At 47.9% G+C, this 14,296-nt stretch overlaps 1 protein-coding gene across 4 annotated transcripts in view; it reads right to left on the bottom strand.

Annotated features, from left to right (window-relative positions):
- Nucleotides 1-14,296, bottom strand: part of KSR2 (kinase suppressor of ras 2) — a 293,238-nt gene that overhangs the window by 36,890 nt on the left and 242,052 nt on the right. For 3 of the 4 annotated variants that reach the window (XM_048821591.2, XM_048821588.2, XM_048821589.2), the window contains 2 exons: nt 12,085-12,181; nt 2,729-2,862 (listed from right to left, as the gene is read on the bottom strand). In XM_048821591.2, the coding sequence (XP_048677548.1) occupies nt 2,729-2,862; nt 12,085-12,181 (231 nt within the window). The remainder of the gene's footprint in view (nt 1-2,728; nt 2,863-12,084; nt 12,182-14,296) is intronic. The other variant, XM_048821592.2, reaches the window with a different exon arrangement.

A 14,296-nucleotide genomic window follows, 5' to 3' on the forward strand; every position in this document is an offset into this window, starting at 1 on the left:
AGGACTTTTAAAGCTTTGGGAAAAAAGTTTGTGCTAAAAATTGGCAATGATCTAATCATGCAAGTGGTAAGAAAAACGCTCATCACACAGTTAACCACTTAACTTGACACTGGCAAGAGGGATGGGGGATAGAGATAGGTGGCTCATTATCTCTCTCTTTAATCCTCTGACTTTGACACACTATAATTAAAAAAAGATTAAAATCTGCAGTTTATCTCACAGGCGGCTTTGCAATAAAGCAATAATTAACCGCAACAAATCTCTACAATACGGAGGGTTTTATTTTTTTTTAATATAGGAAGAATTTTTTAAAAATACAAGAAGTTAAATCTAAAATAGGAGGCACTTAAAGTGGAGTTTGCCTTCAGCTGTTCTCATCTTCACTGATGGCAGCATAGACTGGTCTAGAGCTGATCATCGATAGAGGACCAAGAGATCAGGGGAGGAAGAATTTGGAAGTGACTTTGTTCTATGCTCCTCTGGCCTAGGTGAAGGGAACCAGCTGCTGCAGCACTGCAGTCCTCTTTGGACTGGTGCTTCTCATCAGAGAAGAGATCATCTGCAGGGACAGACCACAAGAGCTGCACATGAGGTGCATAAATAAAATAGTCAAAGCCACTTCTCTGGGGAACACAATGCTAAGGGGGGGGGGAGTGCAGAGAACAGTTACCTCTGGGAGCTATAATGGATGAACACCTGTCCACTGTAACATGAGTTGTCCTCTTCTGAAAGTGACATTGAAGCCACCGAGGGATCCCCCCGCCCCAACATTCTGGTCCAGAATTCCAGTTGCTCTATTACAACTCATGGTTCTCAGTCTTAAAACCAGCAAAGCAATCCAACTGCCAAAGCAAGGAGACGAAACCCTTCTCCTGGAGGCAGCCCGAAATCATTCCAAACCCAGAGACGCACCGCCTCGGTTCTATGACATGGCCGATCCAGACTGAAATGTACCCAGTGCAGCCACAGACAGCATGCAAAAATTTTCCTGCTGCAGAATTAGTGCCACGTTTTCCAAGGCTCTGGCTAAGAAAGGAACACTAAGGAGGGCTTTGATCACTTGATTCCATGTAGGAACCGTAGCTGTGGGACAGAACAGGTAAATCACTGCAACACATGGATTACTGGCTGGGTGAGGCAGGATACCTACCACGGGCTAGTGGAACTGAGCTGAGGATTGAGTGAGGACATTCCCCAATCCCAGCTCCCGCCCCTGACTCATTGTACAGCCATGGACAAGTCATAGCTTCTCTGCCTCAATAGCCCCGTAGTGAAATGGGGAGAAAAATACATACCCAACAAGGGGGCTGTGCAAATCATTGATTTTTGGTTCACTGGCAGTTTTTAAAAAAATGAAGGTTCTTTTTGGGTGAAAATGAGATTTTGGGGGAATTTTTGTTGGATCCAAAATTTGGAAAAAATGTAGTTTTGGGTTGAACAAAACGTTAAGCATTTTTAACCTTTTTCATGAAAGCAAAGGAGGAGGAGGTGTTGGCACCTGAATAACCTTCAGCTCAGTGTGTGGGACACTCAGGACAGCAGGGACCTGAACCCAGGTGTCCACCTTCCAAGTGAGTGTCACTGGGCTAAAGTTATAAGGGGTAGGAGCTGGGGGGCACCACACCAAATACCTCCTGTCTTGTGAATGGTGATGAGCCAAAGTCCCTTGTGAAGGTAGCCCCCCTCCCCCCCCGCCAAATGTTTGTGGCTAAAATTATTCAGCGAATTTGACCGAAAACTGCATTTCTTGGCAACTAAATTATTTGTCCAAAGAATGTCTCCCAGTTCTAGTTGTGAGCATTGGTTGATTAACAGGCTTTAAAGATGCTAGGCGTTATCATCACATCAACAGGTGACATGATGGCCCTAAGAAATGCCCTCCGGCACAGCACCAAAATCACAGGGAAGCCCGTTTCACACAGTTGTGAACCGAAGCTATAAACTGGACTGTTTGCTCAAAACTGGGCCCACGTGCAGTCCACAGACCTATGAACTCTGGGTTGCAATCTGTGTTGGTATCTAGACCTGAATTCTGAGCGAGCGCCCACCTGCTTTGGGGTTTAACTACAAATAACCCTCCGTATTTGCTCACTATCCCAATGCAACAGCAACAGCCAGCTCAGCCTAGACTCAGGGATGAAGAGGCCCACTCCTCCTGTTAGTACATCACTACCGAAAGAAAAAGCAGGTCAGAGCGAGTCACAATGGCTTCTGCCCCAGGAAAAATTCTGAGTCAAAATCATCCCCTCTGTAGGGTGACTGAGAGTGCTGGGAGTTTTAAGCTGCCACTGCATCAATCCATCTAGGGAGTGGTTTGCCTTGCCCTTCCCTCCACCACTCCCCTGGTAACAGGTTGGAGGCACCGACTCAAAAGGCCATTCTTGGTAAGCTGGCAACACTCTGCACTCTGGTTCCCAGAAACCAAACTGTGACCCTGCAGGGGGAAAGGGAACACAAGGAAGAGGAGGGTAATTCTCTGAGCCAGCCCCACAGCTCCCCCAGGCCAAAGCAAGTCTAGAGAGCCACAAACCCACTTCTCCATGGCTGACTCCTGTGTGGGTCCGTGGCCCCTCCTTGGGCCTATCCCGTTAGAGATGGTCAGGGTTGAGGGATGAGAGAAGGACAGTATTAGCAGAGAAAGGAAGGTTACTGGAGACAAATGACGTTGTGGAGGACTAACACCCACAGCAGCATACCCTGCACCCCAGAGGCTTCAGCTATAGCCTACCTGCCTGCTTGCAGAACACCCGATATTCTGAAGAGCCCAAAGTCCGTGATCACCACCTTCCCGTTGTCATAGAAAATGTTTTTAGACTTGAGGTCTTTGTGAAGGATCCCCTTCGCGTGCAGGTACCCCATTCCCTGCAAGAGAGGAGAGAGAAGGAACTGGAAGGGAGGCACAAACAACTGGGATCCCCGAGGAGACAACACCAGCTCGTGCCAGCATGCAGCATGGTTACAGATGGCTTCCAGTACCATCTCTACATGGACCAAACACATGGAGGGGGAAGGGATTTCAGACGTGAGTGCTCCTTCACTTCCAGGCAGCGGAGCCGGTCCAAGCGAGGGGTCCAGGAGGGGTGGGAGCACACACATTTGTATCGCCCCTTTTGCTTGCAAAACAGAATTTCGGCTGTGAGAGAAAACCACATGACATCATTTCACCCCTCGGCCTTGGCTCCTGCCCTGCACACAGCCCTGGGGCGGCACACAGCAGGGTGCATAGGGCCGCTATGCTCTAGTGCAAGCATGAGCAGGGTGCAACTAAGATTTCAGGAGCCCGGATCCACTCAGCCCTCCACAGTCCACTCCTGCACCCTAAAGCTCGAATCAGTGGGAGCGTGAACCCCCCAGCAGAGCTCTGCCCTAGGGGACACAGGGAATAAAACAGTTCTTCCCACACAGTGCTGCTGCACCAAGGAACCTGCAGCCATGCAGAGGGGCAGCTTCACTAGTTACTATCTGCTAAGTCATGACCACTAGCCATTGCCCGTGTAAGGGCAGTGTGGAACTGCCTTGCCCCAGGAGAAGCTTAGGTAGTCACAAGATGTCCAGGCATGCAAGGGAATGACTATTCCCTGTGCTGCACAGGACTCGCTGTCTGACCTTAGGCTTGTCACTTGGAGTCTCTCGGCCTCAGTTTCCACATCTGTAAAATGGGGATGACTAGGATAAGCCAGGAATTCGCAGGGCTGCTGTGAGAATCAATTAATGTTTACAAAGTGTACTGAGATCCTTGGCTGGATGCTGCCAAAGAAGAGAGCCATTCTGTTATCATTTTATGCCTATTTGCTAAGCTGGTTCCAACTTCATCAGCCTGATTAATTCATTATGCAGAAAAAAACAACAGCATAACAAATAGCGTTCACTTTCTTGCAATCCAAAAAACTAAGGGTAAGAAAAGAAATTAATTTGTTTTTATTGCAGTAGTGCTAAGTGGCTCCCAACCAAGATCACTGTGCTAGGTTCTACACGCTTGCAAGCTCACTCACACACACACACGCACAAGCGTGCACACACCCCTATCTATTATGTTATAGTGACAATCAGCTTCCAAATGGCCCATGCAGTAGAAGTTAGTTACCGTAAGCAAGCAATCACCACCTATGAATGTTCATTGTAGGCCAAATCCCCCAGGGATATTTTCAGCCAAACTTCGACCGAAGTCAGCAAAATCAGAGTCAGGGCCCAGGGACTGGGACTTGTAAGGATTATACTGAAGCACTGTGAAGGCAGCTGCTGGGCAAGATGTCCAGACTCAGGGTTTTTTGCCGTGATGTTTGGGCGAAAGGCTTTGAAATTGGGCTTGGCCACAGCTAACCCAGGGTGGTGTGTGGACAACAGCAAACATCCTAAGGTAAGTCAGTGCTTAGTCACTGGGTGTGCCTGAGCAAGGGTCATTCTCTTCCTGTTCCTTTGTGCCACCCATGTGTTTATGAAAGAGGCAGCGGTTCTCAATGAAAGGAAGAGGTGGCTTTGCAAAGCATTGTTATTTATAGCCTTGGTTTTGGCTAAAAGTTTCCTGTAGGAACAGCACTGATGCTGCATACGTAAAACTTCAGAGGAGCCCCGTTCAACCAGAGCATTATTGTATTACACACAGGGAACGTGCTATTTCAGATACTTCCCAAACCCAAGGACCGGAACCTGCACTGGGGAGCCAAACTCCCCTCTCCGACGCACACTCAAACCGCCCTGGGAGTTGTGCATGTGTGTATCTGAGGGGAGGACTTGGCTCTTCATGACTTGTTTGCTTTGGATCAGTCCGGGGCTGCAGTTTAGGAGGAAGGAATTTATCCAACGTATTGCCTCGGATACTTCTCTAAAGGTGGAACAAGCCCTGGGCTAGCAAACAGCATCTTTGCCGCCCAGCCCAAATTCTCTACCTCTCCCCTACATCTGTCATCCCAGGTCCCACACCAGATTCCAACAACCCCCCCACCCCACCCCCCAGTCTTTGCATCAATAATGATAAAAGCATCCTTTGCTAAGTACTACATTTTAATTGCCTCAGGCTTCCTGTGTATGTGCAAAGTCAGCTCCCCCTGCTGGCTCAGCTTTTTAAACCAATTAACCCGAGGTTGGCTAGGATCACATTACAACAGGAACCCTTGCACCCAATAATCCAATAAGCTTTAAGGATCTTCAATCAAGTAAGGCGACTAAAAGGATAGAGTCGTCCAATTACTGTGACCGATACAGGACAGTCAGGGATCCCCGTCTGGTCTTACTCCGAGCCACCTCTCCTCCCTCGGTCCAGGCTACACTGAGCCTTTTCTAGGTTGGCTGGGAGAGGAAAGCCTTGGTGCAATGCAGAGGCACAGCAAAGGCTGCACTGAACAACATGCCAAGCGTGAAAGGTTTGGTGATACAGCATGGTGTCCCCCCTGCAGTGGCTGAACACTACACAGTTTGGCCTGGATGCTAAGGACACATGCACAGAGGCAGCTATAATTTAAGGACAGGGAGAGTGTTGGCCCCTCACTTGCAATGGGAGCTGTGGATGGTCGGCTTCTGAAAATCAGGCCTGGGTGTTTAGGGCACTCCTGTGTCCACACCCTCCACACTATTGTAAAAATCTCTGAACAAAGTATGCCTTTGGATGTATCACTTGAAAACTCATAATTTGCTGATCATTATTGTCCTAATAAAATGTGTGTGGCAACACTGTATGTGAAGTTATAAGATTCTGCTGTATGGTGTTCTTAACACATGTTCCAAACGGAGTTTAAGCAGTAAACAAAGTCATTGAGCAGGAAGGGAAACAAAAGGCTGCTCAAACAGGTAAGAGAAAAGCAGCAGGGAACATCCTTCCCTATAGACTCCGTCTCCTGAACCTCAGCAGGAAATGTTTTCCAAGAGGGGGACAGACACTATAAAAAGGAGGGACAAACACCCCAATGGACCCTCCTTTCTCCATCTCTGCCCATCGATTCACTGCACCAGAAGGGACAAAGGAAGCAGCCATTGAACTGGAGAAGGGGTCCTGACCTACAAAGTTCGGTCAGTGTGATGCTGAAAGCATGTGGCGAGAAAACTTTGCTTTGAGTTTAAAATAGTTTGTTAAGATAGGCACCAGGTGTGTTTCATCTTTATTTTTCTTGTAACCGTTTCTGAGTTTTATGCCTCATTACTTGTACTCACTGAAAATCTCTCTCTTTGTGGTTAATAAACTTGTTTTATCTAATCTGGTGTGTTTAAATTGAAGTTTCTGGGAAACTCCATTTGTGGTAACAAGATGCGTGTGTGTGTGTGTTTGTGTGTGATCTCTATTGATGAAATGACAGACTTTATATAAACATCTATTGTCCAGGAGTGGGCTGGGCACTACAGGACATACATTTCTGGGGGGAAAACTAAGGCTGGGAGTGTGTTGAGGTCACCCTGCAGTATAATCAAGGCTGGTAAGAGCAAAGGGCTGGCTGGCTGCAGCACACACACAGACATAGCTGAGAGTGATTTGCACGCTGAAGGCTGTTTGTGAGCAGTCCAGACTGGAGACTACAGAAGCAAGGCATTGTAAAGGGCACCCCAGGTTAGAGGGCAGGGGTGACACAGCTACTCATTAGTCTGGATCAGCGGTGGGCAACCTACGGCCTGCGGGCCACATGCAGCCCATCAGGGTAATCTGATTATGGGCCGCAAGACATTTTACTGATGTTGACCGTCCGCAGGCACAGCCCCCCGCAGCTCCCAGTGGCTGCAGATCTCTGTTCTCGTCCAATGGGGATCTGCAGGACAGTGGCGGACAGGACCTGCGGACGGTCAATGTCAGCAAAATGTCTCACGGCCCGCAATCAGATTACGCTGATGGGCCACAGGTTGCCCACCACTGGTCCGGATTGTACCCTGGGTATATCACAGACGCCTAACCTCAGGCACCCAAATTTGAAAACACTGGCCTGTGTGCCAAAGTGAAATAACCCACTAAGGAAGGAGGGAAGGGGATATCCTGATGGAACGGCAGCAGACTGTCCACAGATCTTAAGTACAGTAAAGAAAGATCCACTGATGCACACTAGAGATCTAAGAGTTAACATCTGTAGCTCTTTCTTGCTTTGCACAGATCTGGTCCCTATCTTTAATCTTTGGAGATTCTTCCTTGGCTCCATAAAGCGACTTCAGCTGCATCTTAACTCTTTGCTTGTCCTCATCATTGAAAGGATTTCAAATCAAATCATTAAGGTGTAAAACTAAGGGGAAGCGTTATGGGGAGGCCTGTCTTTTAGACTAGGCCTCAGAAGTACAATCCGAGCCCTTTCAAAGAAACTCGGATAAACTGAGCTGTTAAACTCTGCTACTTATTAAGCAAAACACTTAAGGATATGCTTAAGAATATAAGAACTAGGGCTGCCAAATTTCTAATCACACAAAACCGAACACCCCTGCCCTGACACTGCCCCAGTTCCTTCTCCGAGGCGCCACCCCCCACTTGCTCCATCCCCCCTCCCTTTGTTGCTCACTCTCCCCCACCCGCACTCACTCGCTCATTTTCCGGGCTGGCTCAGGTGGTTGAGATGCAGGAGGCGATGAGGGCTCTGGCTGGGGGTGCGGGCTCCAGGGTGCGGTCAGAAATGAGGAGTTCAGGGTGCGGGAGGGGGGCTCCAGGTTGAAGCAGTGGGTTGGGATGTGGGAGGGGGGTGAGGGCTCTGGCTAGGGATGCGGGCTCTAGAGTGGGGCTGGGGAAGAGGGATTTGGGGTGCAGGAGGTGGCTCCGGGCTGGGGCATGGGTGCGGGAGGGGGTGAGGGCTCCGGCTGGGGGTGTGGGTTCTGGGGTGGGGCCGAGGATGAGGCATTTGGGGTGCAGGAGGGTGCTCTGGGCTGGGGCCAAGGGGTTCAGAGGGCAGGAGGGGGACCAGGGCTGTGGCAGGGGGTTGGGGCACAGGAGGGGGTGAGGGGTACAGGCTTCGGGTGGCGCTTACCTCAGGTGGCTCCCGGAAGCAGCAGCGAGTCCCCCCCTCCAGCTCCTATATGGAGGTGTGGCCAGGCGGGTCTGTGCACTGCCCTGTCTGCAGGCGCTGCCCCCATAACTCCTATTGGCTGTGGTTCCAGGCCAACGGGAGCTGCTTTGCCGGCACTGGGGCACAGGCAGCGTGTGGCGCCTCCCTGGCTGCCATGTGCCATGGGGCATCAGGGACCTGGCGGCTGATTCCAGGAGCCACGCAGAGCTAGGGAAGGCAGGGAGCCGCCAGGGTCCCTTTTCGACTGGGCGTTCCATTCGAAAACCGGACGCCTGGCAATCCTAGTAAGAACGGCCATACTGGGTCAGACCAAGGATCCTTCTAGCCCAGTATCCTGTCTTCCGACAGTGGCCAATTCCAGGTCCTTCAGAGGGAGTGAACAGAACAGGTAATCATGAAGTGATCCATCCCGGTCCCTATCTTTAATCTTTGGAGATTCTTCCTTGGCTCCATAAAGCGACTTCAACTGCATCTTAACTCTTTGCTTGTCCTCATCATTGAAAGGATTTCAAATCAAATCATTAAGGTGTAAAACTAAGGGGAAGCGTTATGGGGAGGCCTGTCTTTTAGACTAGGCCTCAGAAACACAATCTGAGCCATTTCAAAGAAACTCGGATAAACTGAGCTGTTAAACTCTGCTACTTATTAAGCAAAACACTTAAGGATATGCTTAAGAATATAAGAACTAGGGCTGCCAAATTTCTAATCACACAAAACCGAACACCCCTGGATGGAAGTGATCCATCCCGTCACCCATTCCCAGCTTCTGGCAAACAGAAGTGCTTAACTGTGAGCACTTGCTTAAATCCCGTTGACTTCAATAAGGCTTAAGAAGATGCTTAAAGATCAGAACGTGCTTAAATGCTTTGCTGAATCTGGGCCTAAATAAACCCAAACTAGGTATTAAAACATTAGGAGAGCACAAGTGAAAATACGGAACCAGGGAGAGAAAAGTGAAGCTCCTGTCATGACTTGGGCAGAGTCTAGAGGTTGCTTTATGACATGCATTTGCGTGTTTCAAAAGGTTATAAGTTCCACAAAGTAAACAGGGCTAGAGAACCACTCACATGCAATGCAGCCCAGTCAGCACAGTGAGAGGAAACAACCTTAGCATTTCCTGGACTGTTTGTGATTTTAACTGTGCAACTTCCACGCTGCACCAGAGGCTGCTGTAACTGTAGGCAAACTAGGCAGCTCCCTGGGGCAGCAAGGACAAAGCTGAGCGGCACTGTAACTTGGTGTGCCAGATCGCAACGTGCTCACATAGATTTGGCCCGGCCACCCCCTGTCATGACGACAGCAGAGCCAAACCTGAGAGAGTGGCACTGCAACCTGGCACTTAGCATGTCCCTCTCCCCGCCCCTTCCACCATAACCATAGACCCATCAGAGGGCTTGCCATGCCCCCACCCCAGACAGACAGTCATCATCCCTCCGCGTTCAGCAAATCTATTCTAGGAGGTGGGAGGGGGCGGCACACTGAAGTATTGCCTAGGGAGGCAGATTGTCTTGAGCAGTCTCTGCGATGCATGAATGCAGTTTCTGCATTTCAGTTCCCAGGGTTGGTTGATTTGTTTATTTTAAAAAGAAAAAGCCAAGCTCTCTAACCACAACCACCACTGGAAGGCTGCATGTACCACACACATGTGTCTTTAAGTGTGAAGGATGCCAGGGGCACAGGTGGGCAGGGAATAGTTTTCCCACCCTGTGAGAAGTTGAGATTTTGAGACATTTTCCCATCCCGAATCAGGACAAAAAGCCAAAAATCACAAACATTTTCACAAACCAAAAATAAAATAAATTCAGATCAGGCCAATCAAAACATTTCCTTTAGATTTCAAATTAAAAAAACAACAACAAAAAAACCCAACAACTTAACCCCCCCTCCCCTGTAAGTTAACATACATTTCTAAACAAAAAGTCATCTAACCATAACAATGGGACTCTTTTGTTTAAAAAACAACAAAAAAAGTCAGACTGGGATATACTGACAATTTGGAAACTGATTTGCAAATATTTTTCAAAACACGAAATTTACTGAAACTCACCCTTCCCCCCAAATTGTTCTCGTTTGGATGAATCCACATTTTCCAACCAAAAAATGTTTTTTTGTCAAACAATTGCCGCGCAGATCTAGCAAGTAACGCATGAGAGGATGGGGGAAACACACAGGTGCTCTGAACTGCATCCCTCAACCTGGTTTTTAAAGTTTGTCCCTCTCCAGATCTGCATATGCCAGTGCTCCGTAGAGACACGGGTAAGGAGATCGGCACCAATCAGCCATTGGTGCTTGGTGTCCTGCTGGAAGTGCTGCGCCTGGCAGGGCTAACAGGAAGCATCTTTGGCCAGTGCATGGCAAGGAACAGCCACTGAGAAGTACAGCTGTAAATGTGCGTGTGCATCTCTCCGGATGAGAGAGCTTTGAGAGGGATCTTTTTAAAAATGTTTGCTGCTTATGCTCAGTATGAAGCTTTCAAATGTTTCAAGCTTTCTCTGGGTATGTCTGCACCAGAGCTGGAAGGTGGCATTTCCAGCTTGCACAGACATACTCGTGCTAGTTGTGATACAGCCAGCATGACAAACATAGATGTGTAGCCACAGCAAAGGGAGGGGCCCGATGCCTGAGGACATACCTAGGGTCTTGGACAGGATATTTGGGGTGGCTAGCCTCTCCCGCTGTCATACTTCCATTCTTAGGATGCTGCTCGATCCGTATGTCTACCCGAGCCGGAAATTTATACCCTCCAGCTCCGGCACAGACATACCCAGAGAAAGTTCCACATGGCCGAAAGCTTTGTACAGAGCATACGCAGCACATTCTAAAAAAAAAAAAAAAAAAAACTCTCCAAGCTCTCCCATCCGGAGACACGCACATGCGTGATTTTACAGTTCTGCTTCTCAGTGCACATCCCTTGGCATGCGCTGGCTAAAGATACGGACTGTTGTCAATTAGCTCTGACAGATTTCAACTCAAGCAGGAAACGATACCTTCCAGGTCCAGCGTAGACATAACCTTTTAGTTTCCAACCCATTTTCCCCCCCACCATGCTCCTCGCTGAGAACTATCTATAGGCCAAGTTTCAAATGTCAAAGTTGAGTTTTCAGTTATCACTGTGAAAGCAAAAGGTGCAAGCAATTTTTAGCAGGAGAAGTCCATTTGTATTCTGGTTTTTGAACACGCCCACACACCTCAAATGTAGCGGCACTGATTTACTTTCCATTTATTTTAAGAATGTAAGAGAGAAAAAAAAGTTCCCTCTGGACAGCGATCATGAACAATTACAGCCAAAATGGAGAATTTTTCAGTAAGATCCAAACTTCCAACTGGATGTTGATTTACCCTAGCTGAGGAACTGGCCGACAGTACTTAAGTAGTTGATATTTCATATTTCTCCTATAATTTGTCGTCTTTCAAACTGAGGATGAATTTGGTCAAGTCGGGTGAAGATCACCACCATGCAGACAGCCAGCACAAGACCTAGGCACCACTTAAGCCACATTTTAAGGGCTTAAGTAGGACTTCAGTTTCATAGACTAAGTCCAAAAGGGACCATTGTGGTCATCCTGCCCAGCCTCTAAGGGTATGTTTACACTGCAATGTAAGCCCTTGAATTCAGGCTCAAGCCTAACCTCCCTTCCATCTACACACAAATTGCACTAACCCAGGGCTTGGACCCAGGACCCCATGGGGGTGGAGGATCCAAGCCTGGGACCGTGGGACCCAGAGTTCTAGTCCTATTTCTTGGCAGTGTAGACATAGCCCCACTGACTTGTGCTCTGGGAGTCCACCTAAAGTATCCCACAATTCCACAGGCTGACTTTCTTTGCCCTCTGGACAGTCAAGTTTTCCCACACTGCACCATAAACAAAGGACTAGTGCAGCCACATTTTGGGAGGGCGCAAGAAAATCTGGGATATGGGTGGTTGGACTCGGGTCTGCATAATGCGGTGTAGACATTGGAGCTCCAGGTTGAGACCAGGGTTCAACAGTTCCTAACCCGGGGTTACAAATAAGAGTGGACATTCAAGCCTGTGTCAACAAACCCAGGGTCTGCTAACTCAAGTTACGCTCAGTGGTGGAGTTTCACCCAGCGAGACTAGAATGCCCGTGTGGTATACCGTACCTTCACAATCTCTTGAGCTATCTGCCTCGTTTTGTTGACATCCAGGACAATTTTTGCATCTCTCACCACCGAGTAGAGCGTCCGTCCTTTACACAAACTGAAAGAAAAAGAGGGGGAGATAAATAAACATGCTGATATTAAAAAAAAAAAAAAAAAAAACCAAAACCCTAAGAAACATCATTAAATCCAAACACAGATTAAAAAGAGAGAACCTGTAAAGGGGGCTAAAAATAGATACAGTATTTTGGCTTCATACCAAAGCAAAGACAACGGACTTTGGAATAAATCTTGGAGCTCTCTCCCCCACTTTGAAATGCTGGGAGGGAGATATCTTATCTCTCTAGTATATTTTGCTAGCACCACATAGATCCTGAGCAGTATCCGATAACCCTTTCTTCTCTCTTATTTTGTTCCCCATTTCCTAGTTGTCAGAAAGCTCCTGGGCTTAGAGCGTCAGACTTTTGGGCAGACCTCTCCACCGCGTCCTCTGCAGGATAAAATTCTCATAGATCTAAGAGGAGCCAAAAGAGGAAAGAGAAAAGCCTGCACACTCTACAATGTCCTCCAATTTTCCTTCTTGTACCAGTTACAGTAAAATCTATTTACAGGGCCTTAATTACTAAAGGCAGTTGATAGCAGCAGCTGCAGGGGGAAGGGGGCATATAGACTAATTAAAAATATATTGACATTTGAAGATCATAATGGAGTATGTGGGTGGACTCTGCCTCAACTTCCTCCCACGAAAGAGGGCTTTTTTTCCCCGTCTATACCCTCCTACGCTCATTACAGGCAACTTGAGAAAGAACAGACTAAATACCTGTGTCTGGATAATAGAGCACCCGGGAAAAAAAATCTCTATTTAAATAGGCTTCAAGAATCACAGATGTTAATTTGATCTTGTTACAGTTCATGAAACAAAAGTTTGGGCTTTTAATTACTCCTTTATCCCACCCACCACATCTTCTTCCTTTCTTCTTCAGCATCTTTCTCCTCCTTCACCCTGACAGTGGAGGCAGAACACTGACAATATTCAAAAACTTCTAGACCATGTCTTAAGTGGAAATGATGTTTGCAGCTGTGTAGCTGTTGGGAACCAATCCTCAGGAGAGTGTGCAAGACTTACCTTTACCACTTTGTGTGATAAGGTCAGGCTGAGTGGAATGAAACCTCAGGACAATTGAGTCCATATCACTTACTGGATCACTTAAGAGCACTGAGTGGCCTGGATCCCCTGCCAGCCCTGCAAAGTGAGAGATTCTGGGGTCCAGCTAATGGGGTGGGGAAGAGGTCAGGGGTGAAAGCTTCACAGAGAATGATCGCCTGACTCTCCTGATCAGTCAGTCAAAGGGGAACAGATGGGTCCAAAGAGAGCACTCAGTGCAATTCACACCCGTATGCTCAAATGCTATTAGCCAATTCTCCACCACCAAAGAGTGGGTGGAGAGCTTGGGTGACCAGACAGCAAATGTGAAAAATGGGGACAGGGTGGGGGATAATAAGAGCCTCTATAAGAAAAAGACCCAAAAATCAGGACTGTCCCTATAAAATCAGGACATCTGGTCACCCTATGGAGAGTAGAAACTTGGACGCCATGTTTGTGAGCAGCGGGGCAGCCCAACTAAAGTAGCTCTAGAGTACTGACAAAATGAGCCAAGTTCGCCAGGCCTCAAGTCTCCATTACTCAGAATTGAAGCACTTCCTTCTTCCTTCTACAGATGAACCTTGGAGAGCCCCTAGGTCAGTGGTTCTCAATCCATTTACCATTGTGGGCCCATATGCAGCTCTCTGTGTTATGTGGGCCGCATCCACACAATATATACACTACCTGTATGGCCCTGAGGACGTCACATGGGCTGAAGCTGTGTGCTGATTGGGCCACAAGCAGCTCGTGGCCCATGGGTTGAGAACCACTGCCCTAGGTCAATCAGGATTCATATCTGATGGGCGAGAGCCGTCGTTCTTTTAGGTTCAGTGGTTGGGCAAGCTGCAGATTTTGGTTTTCCTGCAACCTGTCCCTGGCTACCATGGTGCCATGTTGCCTAGTAGCCCTTGTTACTACAGGCAGTTGAGCTTTCGCATAGAGGGGCCATTTAATCATGACTATCGTTATTGTTCCAAACCGGTTGAGTTATAAGATCATTTCATTCCTATTCTATTCAATGATTAATCTAATCTATTTCTATTGATTAAATGTTCCTGGCAGTCTCTAGAT

This window comes from Caretta caretta, chromosome 15, assembly GCF_965140235.1.
Source record: "Caretta caretta isolate rCarCar2 chromosome 15, rCarCar1.hap1, whole genome shotgun sequence".
Lineage (NCBI taxonomy): Eukaryota > Metazoa > Chordata > Testudines > Cheloniidae > Caretta > Caretta caretta.